At 42.9% G+C, this 18,202-nt stretch overlaps 1 protein-coding gene across 9 annotated transcripts in view; it reads left to right on the top strand.

Annotated features, from left to right (window-relative positions):
• LOC113571271 (actin-binding LIM protein 3-like) overlaps positions 1–18,152 on the top strand; it is a 58,238-nt gene extending 40,086 nt beyond the window's left edge. The window contains exons 5-23 of one of the 9 annotated variants that reach the window (XM_081720182.1): positions 547–673; positions 1,102–1,195; positions 3,232–3,319; positions 5,135–5,193; positions 5,385–5,456; positions 6,848–7,003; positions 7,644–7,673; positions 8,202–8,331; positions 9,363–9,464; positions 10,437–10,490; positions 12,139–12,249; positions 12,490–12,554; positions 12,646–12,799; positions 14,871–14,900; positions 15,319–15,377; positions 15,662–15,722; positions 15,823–15,830; positions 15,963–16,043; positions 16,647–18,152. In XM_081720182.1, the coding sequence (XP_081576308.1) occupies positions 547–673; positions 1,102–1,195; positions 3,232–3,319; positions 5,135–5,193; positions 5,385–5,456; positions 6,848–7,003; positions 7,644–7,673; positions 8,202–8,331; positions 9,363–9,464; positions 10,437–10,490; positions 12,139–12,249; positions 12,490–12,554; positions 12,646–12,799; positions 14,871–14,900; positions 15,319–15,377; positions 15,662–15,722; positions 15,823–15,830; positions 15,963–16,043; positions 16,647–16,760 (1,595 nt within the window). In that variant the 3' untranslated portion in view covers positions 16,761–18,152. Of the gene's footprint in view, positions 1–546; positions 674–1,101; positions 1,196–3,231; positions 3,320–5,134; positions 5,194–5,384; positions 5,457–6,847; positions 7,004–7,643; positions 7,674–8,201; positions 8,332–9,362; positions 9,465–10,436; positions 10,491–12,120; positions 12,250–12,489; positions 12,555–12,645; positions 12,800–14,870; positions 14,901–15,318; positions 15,378–15,661; positions 15,723–15,822; positions 16,044–16,646 lie in introns of all 9 variants that reach the window. The other 8 variants (XR_014125148.1, XM_081720175.1, XR_014125149.1 and 5 more) reach the window with 8 other exon arrangements.
• The last annotated feature ends 50 nt before the right edge of the window (positions 18,153–18,202 follow it).

The raw sequence follows: 18,202 nt of genomic DNA, 5'->3' as shown, positions 1-18,202 counted from the left end.
TATGGCCGTCTGCTGTAAACATAAAGAGGAATGGATTTCAGCACGGTGGGCTGTGCCCGTGCTCCTGACCATAGCACAGCTACAGGGCGTGTAAGAGAGCCGTCTAGCCACCTAAATGAGAACAAAGTGGGTGACCTTTACAGAGGCAAGACCCAAATACAGCCATGAGATATTTTCTACCATAACACTTTTGTCTCTCTCACATGTGCACACACATGTACACACACACACACACACACAATTATCTATAGTGCTGCTTGTGGTCCTTTTCCATTAGATTGTGACCCATGAGCATGCCTGTCATGATATTTTTCATTCTGTGAACAGCTAACTGGGCAGGACCTTGCAGTGGATGATATCCCTCTGCTTTCATGGGCACTCAGTGTGCACTACAGGAATATGCCGGATAGTATCCCTGTATAACGCTCTCTACAGCCTTACTTTCTGTATTGCCTTCAAAGGCAAAGAAGGCACATTTATTCTGATACTTTTGTTCTGATATTGTCTCTCCTGCCTGCTCTAACGTCCTTCCCATCTCTGTGGCAGACTGTGCAGGCTGTAAGGAGGAGATAACCCAGGGCCAGTCCCTGCTGGCTCTCGAAAAGCAGTGGCACGTCAGCTGCTTCAAGTGCCAGACCTGCGGCACAGTGCTCACGGGCGAGTACATCAGCAAGTAGGTCCTCGTCGGCCCCACCCACCCTCCGCTTACAGAAACACTTCGGGCTTATCTACACACTGCGCAGTCTGCAGTCACCTGGCCCACTCGATTCAAGATGTTGCGTCATTTAATGTATTTGTTAAAGCTGGAGAAAAGTGACCTTTATAGGCAGATTCAGCTACTTTGAAGGCAGTTTAGTCTCGCTCCAAAACTCTCCATAACGCCAAACCAGCCATGGCTGTGTCTGGATTTGTAGTCAACCTAATTTTTACCCACATGATCTTTCTTTATCTTTATTCAAACCCTTCTCATGTAAACTGTGCCTTTTTAGCAGCTGTCTCATAACTGGGTTGCTAGGTCGGTATATGGCTTAAATATTCCCACAAATTGACCCATACAAAATGGTCATTGTGTACTATTTGCTATGTGCACTTGTTTTTCAGAGATGGGGTTCCATACTGCGAGTCAGATTACCACAGCCAGTTCGGCATCAGGTGTGAGACCTGCCACAAATACATCAGTGGAAGAGTCCTGGAGGTGAGATCATTAGATTGGCGTTAGCTGTAAATTAGATAATAATTAACATAACTGATTATAAATTAACATATGATTAAGATTCTTTAATTGACTTGTGAGTCGCTGACTGTATAAGTTGGTGTTCAAAACACAAATTCAGCATACAATGTTACATTGTCAGTGGGAAACAGATTATTAAACAGATTAATTTAAGGTGAAGCTCCTGAAATAATGTTATTTTGCAGATAGATTTCAGGTAAAGCTCCATCTGAATCCCAAACGTGGCAAGCTAAGTTGCCCTCACTGCTTGTCTCTCTGCTCGAGAGCCCATCTATTAGCTGCATCTTTTGGAGATGACATGTGGGCTGCTTATGTAATCTGTATTTTTAGATGTTTAGTCGTCTTAGCCCAATCTCACACCACACAACTCCTGACACTTTCTACAGCTATCCTTACCTCCTCCTCACTACCTCGTTCTCTGCTCCTCTCTTTCTTTGTCTCTTTGTCATAAATTGGAAAACAGACAGAGAGATAAGCTGAATGAACAGATCAAATACTGATAAATGTCTGTGTTCTTCCCCTGTCTTGCCCTCTATATATTTTATTTTCAAAAAGGAATGAAGCAGACTGACTGAATGGCCGAATAAATAAGCCAAGAAGTGGATTTGTCCTCTAGGACTTTTTAAACCCTGCGGGAAGTGATTTTAAAGGAAGCTACTCTATTCTGGACCCAAAAGGCAGACATTCCTATAGGCACACTGATTTAAGTGTGAAACGTTTTTAGTAAATCACATTTGATCTGATCTCTTTCCCTTCTGGATGACAGTGCGTAGACAATTTTAGCATGCAAAGACCCTTGGGTCCATTACTAAGATTAGGCCTGGTCGAGTTTTAAAAAAAGGCACCTTGTATGTCAGTTGTCCATTCTCACTCACCATGCGCCATTCATGCTTCTGTTATCACCGCTACAATCGTGCATTTTTTCCTAAGTGCTTAAATGGTGCGAAATCATGTGAATGCGTCTGCTGTTCTCTGGCAGGTTACCTGCACTTACATGAATGACCAACAGAATAGGATGCCTGACGTTTCCATCGCGCGGCGCGTTAAGATGGAGCTTCTCAAACTCGGTCTTTCATGAGCCGAGGGTGGACTGCGTGCCTAATGCATTCCAATCCAAGTGCTTACAGACTGGGCTCTATAAATAGGGGGTCCCGGTTAATGCAGTGTCATCATCACTTAAGATGAAGCTCTTCTGACAAGTCTGCCACCAGTGTGTGTGTGTGTGTGTGTGTGTGTGTGTGTGTGTGTGTGTGTGTGTGTGTGTGTGTGTGTGTGTGTGTGTGTGTGTGTGTGTGTGTGTGTGTGACAGTAATAGAGAGAGAGGTGAGTTCAGGATTATCTCAAGAGAGAAAGGACAGAGGAGAGCAGCTCTTGTCACTGATGTGCAGCAGCAGGTCAGACCTCTGAACAGGGAGTCGTTTTTTCCAGTCACTCATAGTCAAGTTCCTCAATGAATATACCAAATGCAGTACTCCGTGCAAATGTCTTTTAAATGTAGACATCTGACTTTAAAATATCAGCTAGTCAGTCAAATGAAATTTAGTATCTTTTCAGATTTTTGGCAGGATGTTGAAATACCAGCTGCCTCTAGTCTCCCCACCCCTGCTTTCTCTTTTTCTCGCCGTCAGTCTCTCCCTCTATTTCTCTCTTTCTCTCTCCATATCTCTCTCTCTCTCTTCAAAGCTGGAGGAAGACAGTTGTACTAAAAAACTGTATCTTTCTGAAAGATGCAGCTGTTACGCTAAACTCCTCAGAATGGCCCCTTTCACCAGCTGACTCCCTAATTACGCTCAGAGAGCGGGACAGAGCGCAAAGCCAATTACTGCCACATCATTCAGTATGATTCCGAAGCCCCTTGCTCTCCTCCGTCGCTGCCGTCTTCCGTTCTCCTCCACTCTTCATTATTTCTGTCTTTTCCTCTCATCCAGATGCTCGTGCCTGCCCATCTGTGTCTTTACAGCAGAAAGCCCTCATCTCTCTCTCTGTCTCCCTCTCAGGCAGGCGGGAAGCACTACCACCCCACCTGTGCTCGTTGTGCACGCTGTCACATGATGTTCGCTGAGGGAGAGGAAATGTACCTGACAGGTGAGCGCTCTCTGCCAAGCCACTTCCCCAGCTCCGCTAAGCAGAACATTTTGCCCAATTTCCCTGTCTGAAATCAGACAGGTGTGTTCGATATCCGTGTGTTAAATCAGTCTGGTTGGTCTGATTTTGCTGTCTTAAATCAGTCTGGTTGGGTTGATCTCCCTGTCTTAAATCAGTCTGGTTGGGTTGATCTCCCTGTCTTAAATCAGTCCATTTTGTCCGAACTTCCCATTTTAAATCTGTCTGTTTTTAAATCGGGATTATTTTGGGTGGCAGCCCTAAAGCTAGTGCAACACATTAATGTTGCAAATAATTGCAAAATTATTGCACATTTATAAATACCAAAACATTCTTGCTGTACATTAAATCAACTGAAACATAAGTGTTGTGTCTACAGAAATTAGATTGATTGTAATATAGAGACAGATACTCAGATATCAAGACATCAATGATATTATCAAGTGTTTCTTTAAAATATATAACATACATAAAGAATTTTAGCACTTAAGTTCAAGATCAACTCTATAGTTTAAGTCTGAGGTATCTAATTATCATTACTGTAATAAAAAAATGTCATCTTCATATAATAACCTGCCATGACTCTGAAAGATTTATGTAGCTCCACAGTGTTGGTCATTCTCTTCTACTGTATATGAATCAGGAACAAATGTTCATGCTGGCCTCTCAAACACTTTCACAAATCATTAAGGCAGAGAAAGTGGTCTTTTCTCATTAAATTACAGTTGGATCCAACTGCAGTTGGTCTGTAGCCTCTGCACAAATCGATTGGTCAGTAGTATTAATAACATGAATTTTAATAATCAGTTAATGTGTTACATAACTTGTATGTGCATTTTGAAGAACATCATTACTCGTATTTCATTACAACCCAACCATACCTTAGCTAAACTGGAAAAAAAGTAAAATATCCTTAAGTGGAAAATTATTCTTACTGTCCTGCTGAACGTTTATTGGCATGGGTCCCCAGAACACTTTGCAGTCTGGAGTAACCTCATGCCAACAATGTATAAAACATTGATGTGCTTACAGTTTTGGGCGCAAGCAGTTAATTAATCGTCTAATGAAATCTCCGGGTGGATTGATTATACATTTTGTGGTGTTGAGTCTAATATTAATGCTTTGATTTGCAAGATTTGCTTAGAGGGAACTTTTTTATTTATGATGACGGTGACTGACTGGACTGAGGTTAATGATGGATTACGATCATGAAACCCAAATGGATTTGAACCAAGGCCAGAGGGGCCATATATCGCAGGCGTCCATGGACCATGCTAGTGGAATGAGATATCAGCTTACAAGCCTTTCTGCAGTACTGGCTACCACAGACATCAGGGAGGATGCACGAGGTGTGATCACAATGCTCTGTTGTTTCTCGATACAGGTTCCAATTGACTGTAACTTCCCCGTTTTTTGTAATGTAGCAGTTTTCACTAGTCGTGTGAGAGTGTTCGCACATCTGACATTGTGCATGCGTCAAGGAGGTAGGAGGGGATGCGGGCGTGCATGCATGAGTGAACGGGAGCAGCACAGAGTCGAGCCTGCCCGTGCGCGTCCCCGCTGACATACGTTCTGCCAAGGTCCCATGCGATCGATGTGTGCGAGCTGCACAGAAGTGCTGATATTCCAGCTCATCGCTTTCTTACGGCACGCGAGATACAGCATCTGAATGCTAAGGAGACAACCTTCCTTTGGGAGAGGCATGTCAGCGGGTTATGCTTCATGTGGAGATGTAAGTAGTGTCTGAGTTCTCAGTGTCAACACTCATGCGTCTCCTTCCTGTGTTTCCTCTTTCAGGCTCCGAAGTGTGGCACCCGCTGTGTAAACAGGCTGCCAAGACTGAGAAGAAACTCAGGGTAAGACTGTGGTCATCTAGCGCACTAGCAGGAATTCTAAAGCATCAGCTATAACTGGCTGTATGGTGGAATACGTGCATATTGTAGTATGCACACTGTGTGTGTGTGTGTGTGTGTGTGTGTGTGTGTGTGTGTGTGTGTGTGTGTGTGTGTGTGTGTGTGTGTGTATGTGTGTGTGTGTACATGTACAGTTTAGACGTACCTCAGAGGCCTCCATCTCTCCTCCTGGATCAAGTATAGGCTCCCCAAGTCGAGTCATTTGTGTAAGTAGTGCTCCATACACACACATACACACACACACACACACAAACACAGAAACACTGTCCTGCACTCCATGTTTCTTAATTGCCAGCCCTTTATGTGAAATATATGTTTTCAAATATATTTCACATAAAGGCCTTCAATAAACCCTTACAGTTTAATCTGACACTGTCGGAAAGTTGGTCAACATTGACTAATCGTGCTGTTTTTTTCAGCAGCTTTTCTCTTTATTGTACTGTTTTGCATTTGTGAGAATTATTGCATGATTTATTTATTTATTTTTGCTTGTTTTCATATATGGTGCAGCTGCATGAACAGGTGGTTCCAGCGCTCAGCAGCTTTGATTACTCAGAAAACCATGAAGCATTCCGTATGAGTGGAGTATGAAGGGAAGAGTAGTTCAGGGTAGGGTTCTGCTCTTGTTTTTCAGTGTGGCCCAGTTTTTATTGCTCCAGTGTCAGTCATTTTTTGAGCAGTCAAGACTGAGTCGATAATTATTTGAGCAGTCATGTTTGAGTTGGTAATTGTTTTGAGAGGCCATGGTTGATTAGGTAACTATTTTAGCAGTCACAATTGAGTATTTGCGGTCATTATTGAGTGGATAATTACTTAAGCAGCCATGGTTGAGTGGGGGACTATTTGATCAGTTATGGCTGAGTGGGTAAGTGTTTCTGCAACCATGCTTGAGTGGGTAACTATTATAACTTGGTGCTATAAAAATTGTCCACTCCTCTCAACATTTTTCAGTACTTGTTGTGTCCCAAATGCCATGTGTGTTCATAAGAAACTAGATTTTCCTATACACTTACCATCCACTTTATTAGAAACACCCGTGCTGCATTTTCACCTGTGCTGGACCTACACTGGAAAGTTTGTTATAGTCACCAGTCTTATAGGTGCATATGTTATAGGTGCATAATTACAGATTGTGGGCCACATGTTGCCAGGCGCAGTGCTCAACCTGACCACTGCTGAGCTGGGTGATGACTTACACGATCTGCATGATGACAGATAGCTGTATCCTATAGCTATATATCTACACTGAGTTTGCAGATCCATGTTTCTAATAAAGTGGGCAATGCATGTGCATTCATACACAACATATACTTTTGGCAGCCACTGTGTGTGTATATGTGTGTGTGTGTGTGTGTGTGTGTGTGTGCGCGCGCGTGTGTGTGCATGTGTATGTGTGTGTGTGCGGACATCTTTGGTACTTGCTGTTGGAAGCCTGCTGCAATGCTAGATCCAATCTCCATCTGGATCTGAGTGTCTGCAGGCTCTCTCTCTCTCTCTCTCTCTCTCTCTCTCTCTCTCTCTCTCTCTCTCTCTCTCTCTGTGGAATCCTCACAATCGCTTCTCTCTGTTCTGTCCCTATTCTATGTTTGCTCTCCAGGCCAAAGTGGAGAATGAGAACCTCAAATGCAGGGATCTGGCTACGCTGCCTAAGATTAAAACACTTTATGACGCACAGCGGCCCGATCTCATTCCTTATGCCGCCTATCACAGATACTCCTCTGATGACAGGCTAGAGCGCTGCGGCTATGGGGAGGTACTCAGACACCAGTCTTAGCGCTACTGACTCTGGCTTCGTTCTGCTGCACCCCCCACCCCCCATCCCATCCATTCATTCAGTGTAGTGGTTTTGTGTTTCCACTCCTAGCTCCCCATAGTGCATCCGACTTCCACAGACTTACATTTTAATGTAAAATAGAATCCATGTTCACTGTCTGCTTTGGTTATGCAAATGATCCTTGGAGGGAATGGCTGCGCCGCCTGTTTTGAACGCGATTCCTGGCAAGGTGATGTTTGTGTTTGGAGAATAAGAATAGATGATAATGCACAAATGCGAGAGCTTGCATGTATTCTGGGTCTGGTGTCCACATGTTATAGCCCAACGAGTACCCCAGCGGTGTAAAGCATGGCTGCATTTAAACGCATTGCAAAGGACGAAATGCTGAAGATGCTGACGATTATGTCGATTGTATGCGAAAATCTCTGTAATAGGATTCATGCAAGTCAAACAACTATATCTTTCATATCAAGTTTCTCTTTTCCATTCTCTGCTTTCTTCTGCCATCTTCTGGCATGGGCCTGGGAAGAACGGAGTAATGGAGTGTGAAATGGATTTGTGCTTGCTTGATTTCCGCTCATGTTGCTCTCCTCTTTACTCCCCACCTCTGTGTGCGCAGTCCATGGGAACGCTCTCTCCATATTCTCAGGTAATGAAGCGCTTTCAAGCTGCTCAGCATGTTTGCTTGGCAAAAGAGAGGAGATCTTGTACGTAATGCATGTCTCCAGAGGCAGCAAGAGATATAAAAGGGAAAAATCTAATGTGACCTGATTAAGTACTTTATTTGTTATTTTCTATCATTCCTTTATAGTGACCTGATTAAGTACCTTAAGTACCTTTTGATGTCTTCGTGCCTCTGGTTTGAGATCCATGATTTTGTTTAGTCGAGGAAGCAGGTACTGTTGACATTAGCATTTCTCTGAAGTTTGGGCTTGTTTAAATTCTTCGGTGTGTCAATATTTATTAAGCTCCGAGGTAACAATGTCCTTTTGATGGTTTCAGTATGTGTTCGGTTGCTGTTTAGGCTTGTTTAAATTCTTTCTTGTGCTCTTATTTAAAGTTCACTGAGGTAACGGCGTTTGGTCAATCTGGTGCTGTTGGTTTAAGTGGTTGACATTGCATTCTGGGCAGATGATGTGGCTCCTGTCTGATTGGTTCCCCGCTCTTTCTTTAATAGGAAATCTATGATAGCCTGGACCTGAGGCATCGGCGGAGTTCTAGCCCCGGCTATATCGACTCGCCTACCTACAGCCGCCAGGGCCTGTCGCCCACCATGCCTCGCTCCCCTCAGCTCTACCGCCGCTCTGGTCAGTCCTCGACTTGCTCGCTCTCTCTCTCTCTCTCTCTCTCTCTCTCTCTCTCTCTCTCTTTCTCTCTCTCTCTCTCTCTCCCTCCAGGAGAGGCGCCACCCTGGCAGGCTTACCAGGCATAAAAGTGGTGCCTGTGAATCTGAAAGCCATGTTTCATATATGTCATCTTTGAGGCTGACGTATGTATGTGGATGGAACTGCGAGTTAGGGTCAGGGTGGATTACGGAGGTCGCAGCACAAGAAGCCCTTCAAAGACACACGACACAAAACTTAGGACTTCTTCACGTGAGAACTATGCGCAGCCACTGCACGGTTAATCTACCCACATTCTTTTGAAGTCCATCTTCACATTTGGTGTCAGTATGATAATACCATAGCATCGTGTTACAAGGTTTGAAACCTCAAAGAAAAAATGATGTTGTTGGACTCCTCCAGAACTGTCCATACCATCTGTTTCTAGTTGGGTTTCCCAGTAGAAGATGGATTTTGCTGCCATTATTTGACTTGCAACATGCCATATTACATCATATATATGTTTCTGATTGTAGTATCTGAAACAGTGTCTCTGGAAAACTCTTTTAGATTCCACTGTCTCATTAAAATAATTTATGATTTAGGAAATGCAGTTTAGGAACTGCTAAATGCAGTTTAAACTTTTCCCTTAATTACATCATAAATGTCCTCTCTCTTTGGCTTCAATGATATTTTTGCCATGAACATTTAGTATTTGATCATTGAACTGTAACAGGTATTCCTGGGTTAGTAATGTTTAATGAGAGTGAAATATTCCATAACATGAATGCTAAAGGAAACCTGCTATCAACTTTACATTTTTCATTTCTTCTTTTTGAGTTTTCTCCTTTTGACTTTGGTCTTTCCATCTGTAGGCATGTTGTGCTTATATACTAAACAGATCCCTCGCTGGCTAGCAAGTAGGCCAGTCTATGGTTAGTAACATGGGAATGGGGCGGGTCAAGCCTGGGCTCACGCTCTGCTTTCCTTGGCTGTGATTGGTCTTGGGTTGACAGCAGGTACTGAGAGTGGCAGGAGCTCTCCCTATTACAGTCAGCTTGATGCCAGGTGCAACACACCCACCATGTACCAAGCTCCCAAGCATTTTCATGTTCCAGGTAGGCCACTGCTTTTCTCCTCGTCTGTTCTGCCCATCCATCCCTATTCCACCAACAGCCTCAGCAAGTTAATGATCCAGAGTCTGAAGGCCACTGGTAGCTTTATGAATCACACATGATAACGCTAGTCTTCTCTCCTCTTATCCATCACATACTCTCCATCACAAACCCATAAAATGTCACCATCAACAACAGTTTTTCTTCTCTGAGAGGTTCCTTGATTTACTAGTGCTTTCACTTGATGTTCTTGGCCAATTTGTCAATATTGCTCAAGTAACGTTTACAAGCTAGGTGTACCAACAGTGGTGTTTAAGAAAACATTATACTGTTTTATGGAGCTGTGACCATTTAATCATATCATTTAAAACTGCACTCGGTACATTTATTTGCTTTGAATGGAAGACTTCCATAGAAAACTCTCATGGGACCCATTAATCAGTTTAAACCCTACTGTCAGTGTTTTGTGTTTAACAGTTGCTCGGATGAACTGACTCCCAAGTCTTCCTGTGTCAGTACTCGTGTGTCGCTGCCCCATTGGAACATCCCAGATACCAGAGATTACATTAGTGGCGCTTTAGCTGCTGACCTTGAAGGCTTCCATTGGCTTTGCAACACCCGCTTCCATGCTCGTCCACGTCTTTACTTGACAAAGATGTCAAGTCTGGCAGCACAAGGGAGCAGTAAGAAAAAGCAGGAAAATTCCTTACATTTTCCACCAAGCTAACACGTGGCCCCTGTTAAACGTGCAGAAAACTCTTAGGCTGCTTTATAAACCCAGAGATATTTCACTCTACCCAAAGACCTAGAACTGCCTGTCCAGCCACACTGAGGATTGGAGGCCTTAATAGGAATCGACTGTGACCAGCTTGTCACTAACCCATTCTCCCCTTTACCTTTGGGTCCAGTTCGATCACAATGCCCTGGTTTCCTTCACGGCTCCTGCATCACCCTCTTTTCTCTGTCTGTCTTTAGCCACTGGAGAGTCTAACATCTACAGAAAGCCCCCCATCTATAAGAGACATAATGGTATTTGTTTGGATGCTTCCTCGCCTCTGTCCTTTCTCTCATTCTCGAGATAATCAGCATAGTGCGTCCCATGAGTTTGCAGTGTTTGCTGTGTCTCCAGCACCAGATGGCGGTGTCCACTAATGCCAGCGCTGAAAATGTAGTGCTTATTTGATAAGAAAATGTACTTTCTATAAGAAGGCAGCCTCATTATTTATGATTTGTGAAGTCACCTGGCACCGGAGACAGTAATGTTTTGTTTGAACGTGCAAATGAATCATAATAAAATGGTAATGAAATACCTTTGAAGTTAAGCCAAATGTTACAATCTCAAGCTCGATGACTTGCAATGCAGAACCAATGCCTGGTTGTAGGTCACCCGTTTCTGTGAGGCAACTGTATGAAGCATAACAGCGTTTCGGCGGCTTTGCTTTTGTGGTTGTTTGCATGTGTGCTATTTGCTACAGTTGCTTGCTAGGCTGGTATTTCAACAAATAGCTTTTTTCCCCTCAATTAAAAAGACAAGAGATTAAAGAATGCAACTGAAACTTGAGTAAATAGTCACTGCATTCAAACTGCTGAGGAGAGAGAATCAAGTGGAAAAGCGTACTCGTACTAACACCTAGCACATGGCTGGGCATTTAGCCCCCAAAGCCACCACCCCAAGATCCAAGATCACTTCTCCTCGTTCTTTTCAGTCCGTTCGCACACACAAAGGCGTTGGCGCAAGGAGGCCCTGGCCTTTAGCTTAAACATCATCTTTAACCCCAGAACCCACTCAAATTTCATATTGTCTCATCTTGCCCCTAATCACTTTTATCTATTGAGGCATTACAGCGATCAGATTAGGTCACCTTAATTACAAGCTTGCATGACCTGTGTGTTGTGTGCTTTGGTGCTCAGTGTGCGCTTGCCTGTTTGTGATCTGGCCCTCATTTATGTGGCCAATTCTCTGACCTGCTTCTTTTCCTCCCTGCTCTCTCTGTCCTGATGGTTCCTCCTTCAATGAACCATCCACCCTGTAAGTACCCACAGCTCCTCAACCGTTGCTTTCCCAGAGACGGTTTCACATTATCCACTCACCACCCAGCTAGCTTGCACCTACGCACACTAGCCACTTGATTAGGTACACATCTTAGAGGGCTTTTTTTTAAGCTACAATTACAGACTTGTGTCTCAGCGTATTATCCCAGTGTATGTCTCTAATCACCTCATCCTATGAGTAGTTTAAACACTAAAAATACCTTAAGGCCATTGTAGCACTCCAGTGCTTTATTGTATTCCATAGCTACCACTAACATCTGTAATTAGCACAAATGACAAAATGTGATGGGTCCTCTTAACTGACTGTGCTGAACTGACGACTATGGCAATTTCTGATGCACCACGTGGGTAAGAGATTGCAAGCCTCTCTGCGGGTTATCCCTTCCATCCCTCTCTGTTCCCCTGGCAGGCTGTGTGCTCGCCTGAGCGATGCTCCTCTACCGAGCACGCCTTGACGCCGGCCGTCGTTTACCACTTATGGGCCTTTTGCTCGCACGTCCGCACTCAAGCAGTCCCTGTGAAAGGCTGTCCGTGCCAGGGCGCGTCTCACACCATTAGCCTTTTCCACGGGCCAGTCCGAATATCGCAATGTCTTTCCGCCCCACAGATGATAACGAAAACGAAGCCCCAAAGAGCAAAACCAGCGAGGATATTCTCTCCTCTCCCTTCTCGCCATATCCGTCTAACCTCTCCGAGCACTCCGAGTCAGACTACTTTTACCCCGGCTCTCCCAAAGGTGTGTTATTTTTCTTGAGTTTTTTAAATGGCCTACACATGTCAGGTCACACTTGAGTTTGGAAGTGTCTGTCTTCGAAGGTTGGTGTTTTGTTTATTTTTGCACTGCTTGAATAGTATTTTTTTTTTTTTTTAAATACTAGGTCTTTCTGGTCAATACTGATCAATTCCCTCTCGCTCTCTCTCTCGCTCACTGTCTCGCTCACTCTCTGTCTCTTCTATGTCTCGCTCTCTCACTCAGTTCCTCGGGGTCGCAGATTCTCTTCAGGAGGCGAGGAGGATGGCTGGAATCAAAGCATTAACAGAGTAAAGACCCTTTCCAAACACTTCTTTACCACCCACTCACGTAACGGTTCTCCAAGCACTTCAGACACTCCCTGTCATCCCTGCTGTCCAGATCCAAGCTGGGATCGGCCGGATGATCCTGAAGGAAGAAATGAAGGCCAGGTCCGGCTCCTGTGACAGCGACCCCTGGAGCAGCGCACGGAACTCCCGGAGAGGGAGCAAAGAGGCGCTGCATAACTCGGGCTACAGTAACACAGTCAACGGCTGTAAGGGCCCATTCTCACATACACCTTCACCCAAACCACAGATCACAGCGGGTACGGAGGTGCTGTCGCTGAGTGCCCAGTTAAAACTTTAAGACTCTGTGTATATGTTTCTTTAAGAATATAAATCAACTGCCTCTTCAAAGAGTCAAATCGTTATACCGTTCTAAGAGTGTGTTATCTAAGACTGTGCGTTATCTCTTCAGTATAATCCCTGTATCTGCTGGATAAAGATGCTGTGTGTAATAACCTCAAGAGAGAAGTTCAATTTGAAAAATATCTCTAATTTTAGGTGGAGTACTAGACTGTGCATCCTGACTGAGGTCCTTTTGGGCTGGAACAGATATTTTGAAGTGATACACAGCATGTTGTTGATGAAAAGAGACCAAAGGTTGATTGGTTTGTAGGAGCATAGGAGTGTGTGTGTGCGTGTGTGTGTGCAGTAAATGGCAATGAAAAGCGAGAGAGGGATGTCTTAAACATGTCAAACCAATGTTGGATATAGAATTTTTTTTTTAAGGAATCAAACTAAATTTCATAAGCTAAAAGTGTAAAATATTTGTTTTGTGTGTTTGGTTGGATTAGATTTGGATTTATTACTGATTTATTTAAGGCTAACAGACACTATGGGTGTTAAGGTAAGACTTTAGTTTTGGGATCGAACAGATTTACAAGTGGTTGCACTACACATTTCTGTTCTCTACGCGACACAGATACAGCACAAAAGCATGAGTATGTGAGATGAAACTAGATGTGTATGAGTCTGTGTGTGTAGGAGCAATGAGGATGGCAGCAGGCTGGTTAGTCCCCATGGTTACTGGATGAGTCAGGGAGAGGCAGCATCCCACCGCCACTCACCCAACCCCAGGCTACTGACCAGCCGGAGGGGGTATCCCTCTCCTCATACCGCACACTTACTAGCAGGGGGCTCAGGACCAGCCGACGTGTCCTCCAGCTCTACGTATTATCACTGATGTCGTTGTCCTACACAAATTATTGGCCCAAGCCAATAATTATAATATATTACAATATAGCTCCACTTCCCTGACTCCAAATCCAGTACTGTGGTTTGGGCTCTATTTTTACATAATACACATGGGATGTTATATTGTACTTGACCCCATGTCTCGGGGTGGCCCAATCATAACACTCCGCTGACTTTTGTCCTTTGCCTGATTAAATTCTGCTCAGTCCCAAAGCAGAGAGATGCGATCATGAGCCCCAAGTGATCGCTGCAGTTCATCAGTCTTTCATTCCCCATAAGCCATTTCCAGACTGCTCTCGCAGTGTGTGTAGGCGGGAAGATACATGTGTGTGTGTGTGTGTGTGTGTGTGTGTGTGTGTGTGTGTGTATTAGGTTTGAGAGGACTCGGGTGGAAAGAGCCTTGTGTGTCCATTTCAAATTCTTTCTCCTAGAAACGTGCAGTAGAGTCAATGTGGATTGGCGTGAAGCTGGTTTCTTCAAAGATTTTGTAGTGTGACCTTTGTGTGTTTTGAAATGACTATATATAAATGCAGGGACTATAATTATATTAATTCAGAGGTGATGATATTAGAAACAATGGCAGCACAACAATAAAATTTACCTTCCCATATCTGCGTGTGTGTGTGTCCACTCAGACCCCTTTTCTGTCTTCCCTGCTGATTTTGTCCCTGTCCTTTATTATTTATGAGTGGCAGCATAAAAGCAGCCATGCTCTCACTCATCATTCTGTCTCTGTGAAAGAAAAGTCACGAATAAAAACAATGATTAGACTGACCTCAATGCAGGTGGTAAAAGAAGCCAGGCCCAGCGGAGCAGCCTGACTAACCTTCTTTATGGTTATGTGCCAGTTCTACAAATCTCATCTTCTACAAGATGTGTGCATGCACACACATTGAAATGCACACACATTGAAAATGTTCACTTTCTTTGAGTTTATCCACTAAATTGACATCCTGTCTGAGTCAGTAATTGAGTCTGTACTAAACTACTGAACTGTCATATCAACATGATGGTAACTCAATCTTTGAGATTTCTCTCTCTTTCTCTCTCTCTCTCTCTCTCTCTATCTATCTATCTATCTATCTATAGCTCCTAGATTCCATTACAGTGCAGACAGTGGTGAGTCACTGAGAGTTGTTTCTTTGTTTTCATACAACTCTGTGCTGAGTCCTCTGAGTGTGTGTTTGTGTTTATGTAATTGTTCTTTATTCAACTGCATCTCTGTGAAGCTTGGCTTCAGAACTGAGCTTCAGGTCCTCAAAAAGTAGTTCCTCTAAAAAAAATTCACAACTGAAAAAAAAGATGATTTGGAAGATGTATATAAATAAATCAATCAATTTTTATTTTTCATATCTTGCAGCTTTCTGGCTTAGCCGTATATTCATTTGCAGGAGCTGTATCTGTGCAAAGGGCGCCCTCTACTGTCTGTACAGTGTACATGATCGCTCTAATCATGACGCGTGTATGTGCGATTGTGTTTGTGTTCAGAGTGAGAGGGAAAGTCTTCACCTTTTATGCGTGTTTGTGCGTCTTACAGATACTTTCATCTCCAAATCAGCCTCTCTGCCGGGGTATGGCAGGAACAACCTAAACAGGGTATGAATCCGTTTTTGGCTGTAAACTTGGCCATATGTAATACATTCTGTGAGAATATTTAAATTCCATGTGGGTTGATCAGATATGTAGATATGCTCTTTGTGCTTAATAATTCTACTAGCATTAATATTTTGGGGCATGTCATGCTTGAATGATAGCTTGGGAGAAAATGTTCTAGAGGAAAACTATTTACCAGCTGGGAGGTTATACATGATCATCCTTAATATCCCAGTGGAGTTAGAAATGAAAGGGTTCTGAGGTGGATCTGTTACCTTCCTTTCTAGCCTCACAGTGCTGACTATTTCCATTATGACAGTGCCAATGCAGTGAATTGGGGATATAGAGGTAAGCATTTTCTATGTGAGGCCATATGGTCAATGCCTAACCGAGCATGACAGCTTGAAAAGAGCTGATCGGCACTCATCTCCTCTTTTCTGTGTTTCAGAATACAAGGTGGGAGTCCTTGCAAAAGGAGTTTAACAGATGTACCACCATGTGGCAGAAAACCATCTTCAGAATTTTAGCATGAATCATGTCATGATCGCTCAACTTTAGTCATGTCTGCCACTTCTCTGACCTTTGCAGGTTTATCCGTATCAGGATCTGATGGTCACTGTTCGTGGATGCAACCAGCTCCCCGGTGATGTAGACAGGGCAAGACTGGAGGTGAATCACACAGACAAAGATACCCATATATGCTAGAGGTGTTCACAAGCATTTGTGTTCCAAGTCCGATCTGAATTCTCTGAGGGATAAGTCTGAGTCAGGTCTTAATTCTCTGAGGGATGAGTCTGTTTCCGGTCTGAATTCCCTGAGAGTGAAGTCTTTGGACATGATTCCTATCCAAGTCTCAAGTCCCTCACTGTTCCTGATTTGTTTCATTATATGACATTCCCTTCATAATTTAAAGTATGGCATGAGATTTAAAGACCTTTAAAGAAAATTGTGGTAAAAGAGGCATGAAATGAGCCAAAAGTGTGTAACTTCATAAAACATTTTATGCTACAATTTGGGCACATATGTGCAACAGCAGAAAAGCTAAAGACTAAAGACTCACTAAAGAATCTTGAACACTAACACTAGTTGCAGGCACAGCCAAGACTCCCAAGGCAGACTGATATAGCCTTGAATGGTCCTTCATATGGCTTTTCCAAAAGTCCAAATACTGCATATCATTTGATACAGAAGTTTTTTTGTTAAAGGCCTACTCATTATATGATGTTCACATGATGTTTATAACCACATTTCTGCTGATTCCCATTCCTACAGAGACATCTGTCCCCTGAAGAGTTCTACCAGGTCTTTGGGATGACCATGGTAGACTTTGACCGTCTGGCACTGTGGAAACAAAATGAGCTGAAAAAACAGGCACGGCTGTTCTAGGGAACAAAGCCCGAGACTTAATCCCAGGGTAGACTGGACCAGAAATCAGAAAGCACTGGACGGTCAAAGTGATCTAATGGAACCAAATGGTCTGGAACTCGATTCCATCAAAGAACTGAGTGAAACAGAGGAATCCAGAGTCTTCATCTGCTTCACAGTGGACTGTTTCACATCTTTGTACACGAAAGAGTTTAGAAATCTACTTCTCGAAGCATTCAGTAAATACTGTTTTGTGTGCAGTGCGTTTTAAGTTTTAGGCTTCTCCTCCTACCACAGCCTCTGTGACAATTTCAGGTTACATTAATGGATGATTACATTAAAGGATGATACAACAGAATGTTGCCTTATGATGAAACAGCTAGGTTAACACCAGCAGCAGTGCAGCAGTGACAGACTGAAGACAGAGTAGTCTTATTTCACCAGAATGTGCAGACTGCATGCTTGGTTTCTGTAAAGGAGAAAAAGTGTTGAAAACTCACAACTACGATGATGAAGAATGTTGGTTATATCCAGGTGTGCGATAGCTATTACTTCTGGAGGAGTGCATTATGTGTATCTCAGAACCAAAGTGATTTTTATTTCTAGTGCATATCAAAGTGTGCCATACATACCTTTTTGAGAGTTAGGTGGAATAGAAGTGTCAGTTTGATTCCTTTTCGTTTGGGGTGGAGCTTTTGATATTTATAGATCCAAAGAATGTATATTAAGCAAAGGAATATGTTAAGCAGCATTTTAAGACTACTTGGTGCTTGAACAATTAATCTTAATCATGAATAATAATTCACAATGAACATCTTAACTTGCAGATAGAACAAGTCTAGTCATTTTTGTTTTAATCTGATTCCTTTACTCCCATTTTGGAGTAGTTTACAACTCAATATCTGTTGGTTGAACACTTGCATTGGAAACTTGGGATGAAATTGGACAAGAGCGATTTTGGGAAGAAGGAAGGATGAATGAGTAGAAAGGCATGTTGCTGACTAAAGGTTGACCAAAAGCAAAAACAAATACATGATACAAAATGTGGCATGATTGATGTAATAGCAAGTTAAAGGAGGCCTGAGTGCTTGAATTGTTTCACATTCCAAACTGTCATTTTTATCCAGTTCCTATCATTTGAGCATAATTGTTTTATCTACTGCTGTATCAATGCCTTTATATAGCAATATTGAAGTACTTAATTCCATGAATTTTTGTGCAGAATAATGCTACATTTTTTTAACCTCAAAAGCTAACTTATCTTTAAGTGCATCATACTAGAAAATGATAACAGAGCTTGTTTTTGTAATCTTGCATTTTATAGACTAACTTTGCTTAACCAGATTTAATGATCAAGATGACCTGTCAAGATGTATTGGGGTAGCTTTATTTAAGTATAATGTTTTCAAGTGATTCTGACTCAGCATGGTTTATTTTATATTAATTGTGTTTCTTCTACCAGT

This window comes from Electrophorus electricus, chromosome 8, assembly GCF_041902795.1.
Source record: "Electrophorus electricus isolate QZ-2024a chromosome 8, ASM4190279v1, whole genome shotgun sequence".
Lineage (NCBI taxonomy): Eukaryota > Metazoa > Chordata > Actinopteri > Gymnotiformes > Gymnotidae > Electrophorus > Electrophorus electricus.
This window is presented reverse-complemented; position numbering and strand designations above follow the sequence as displayed.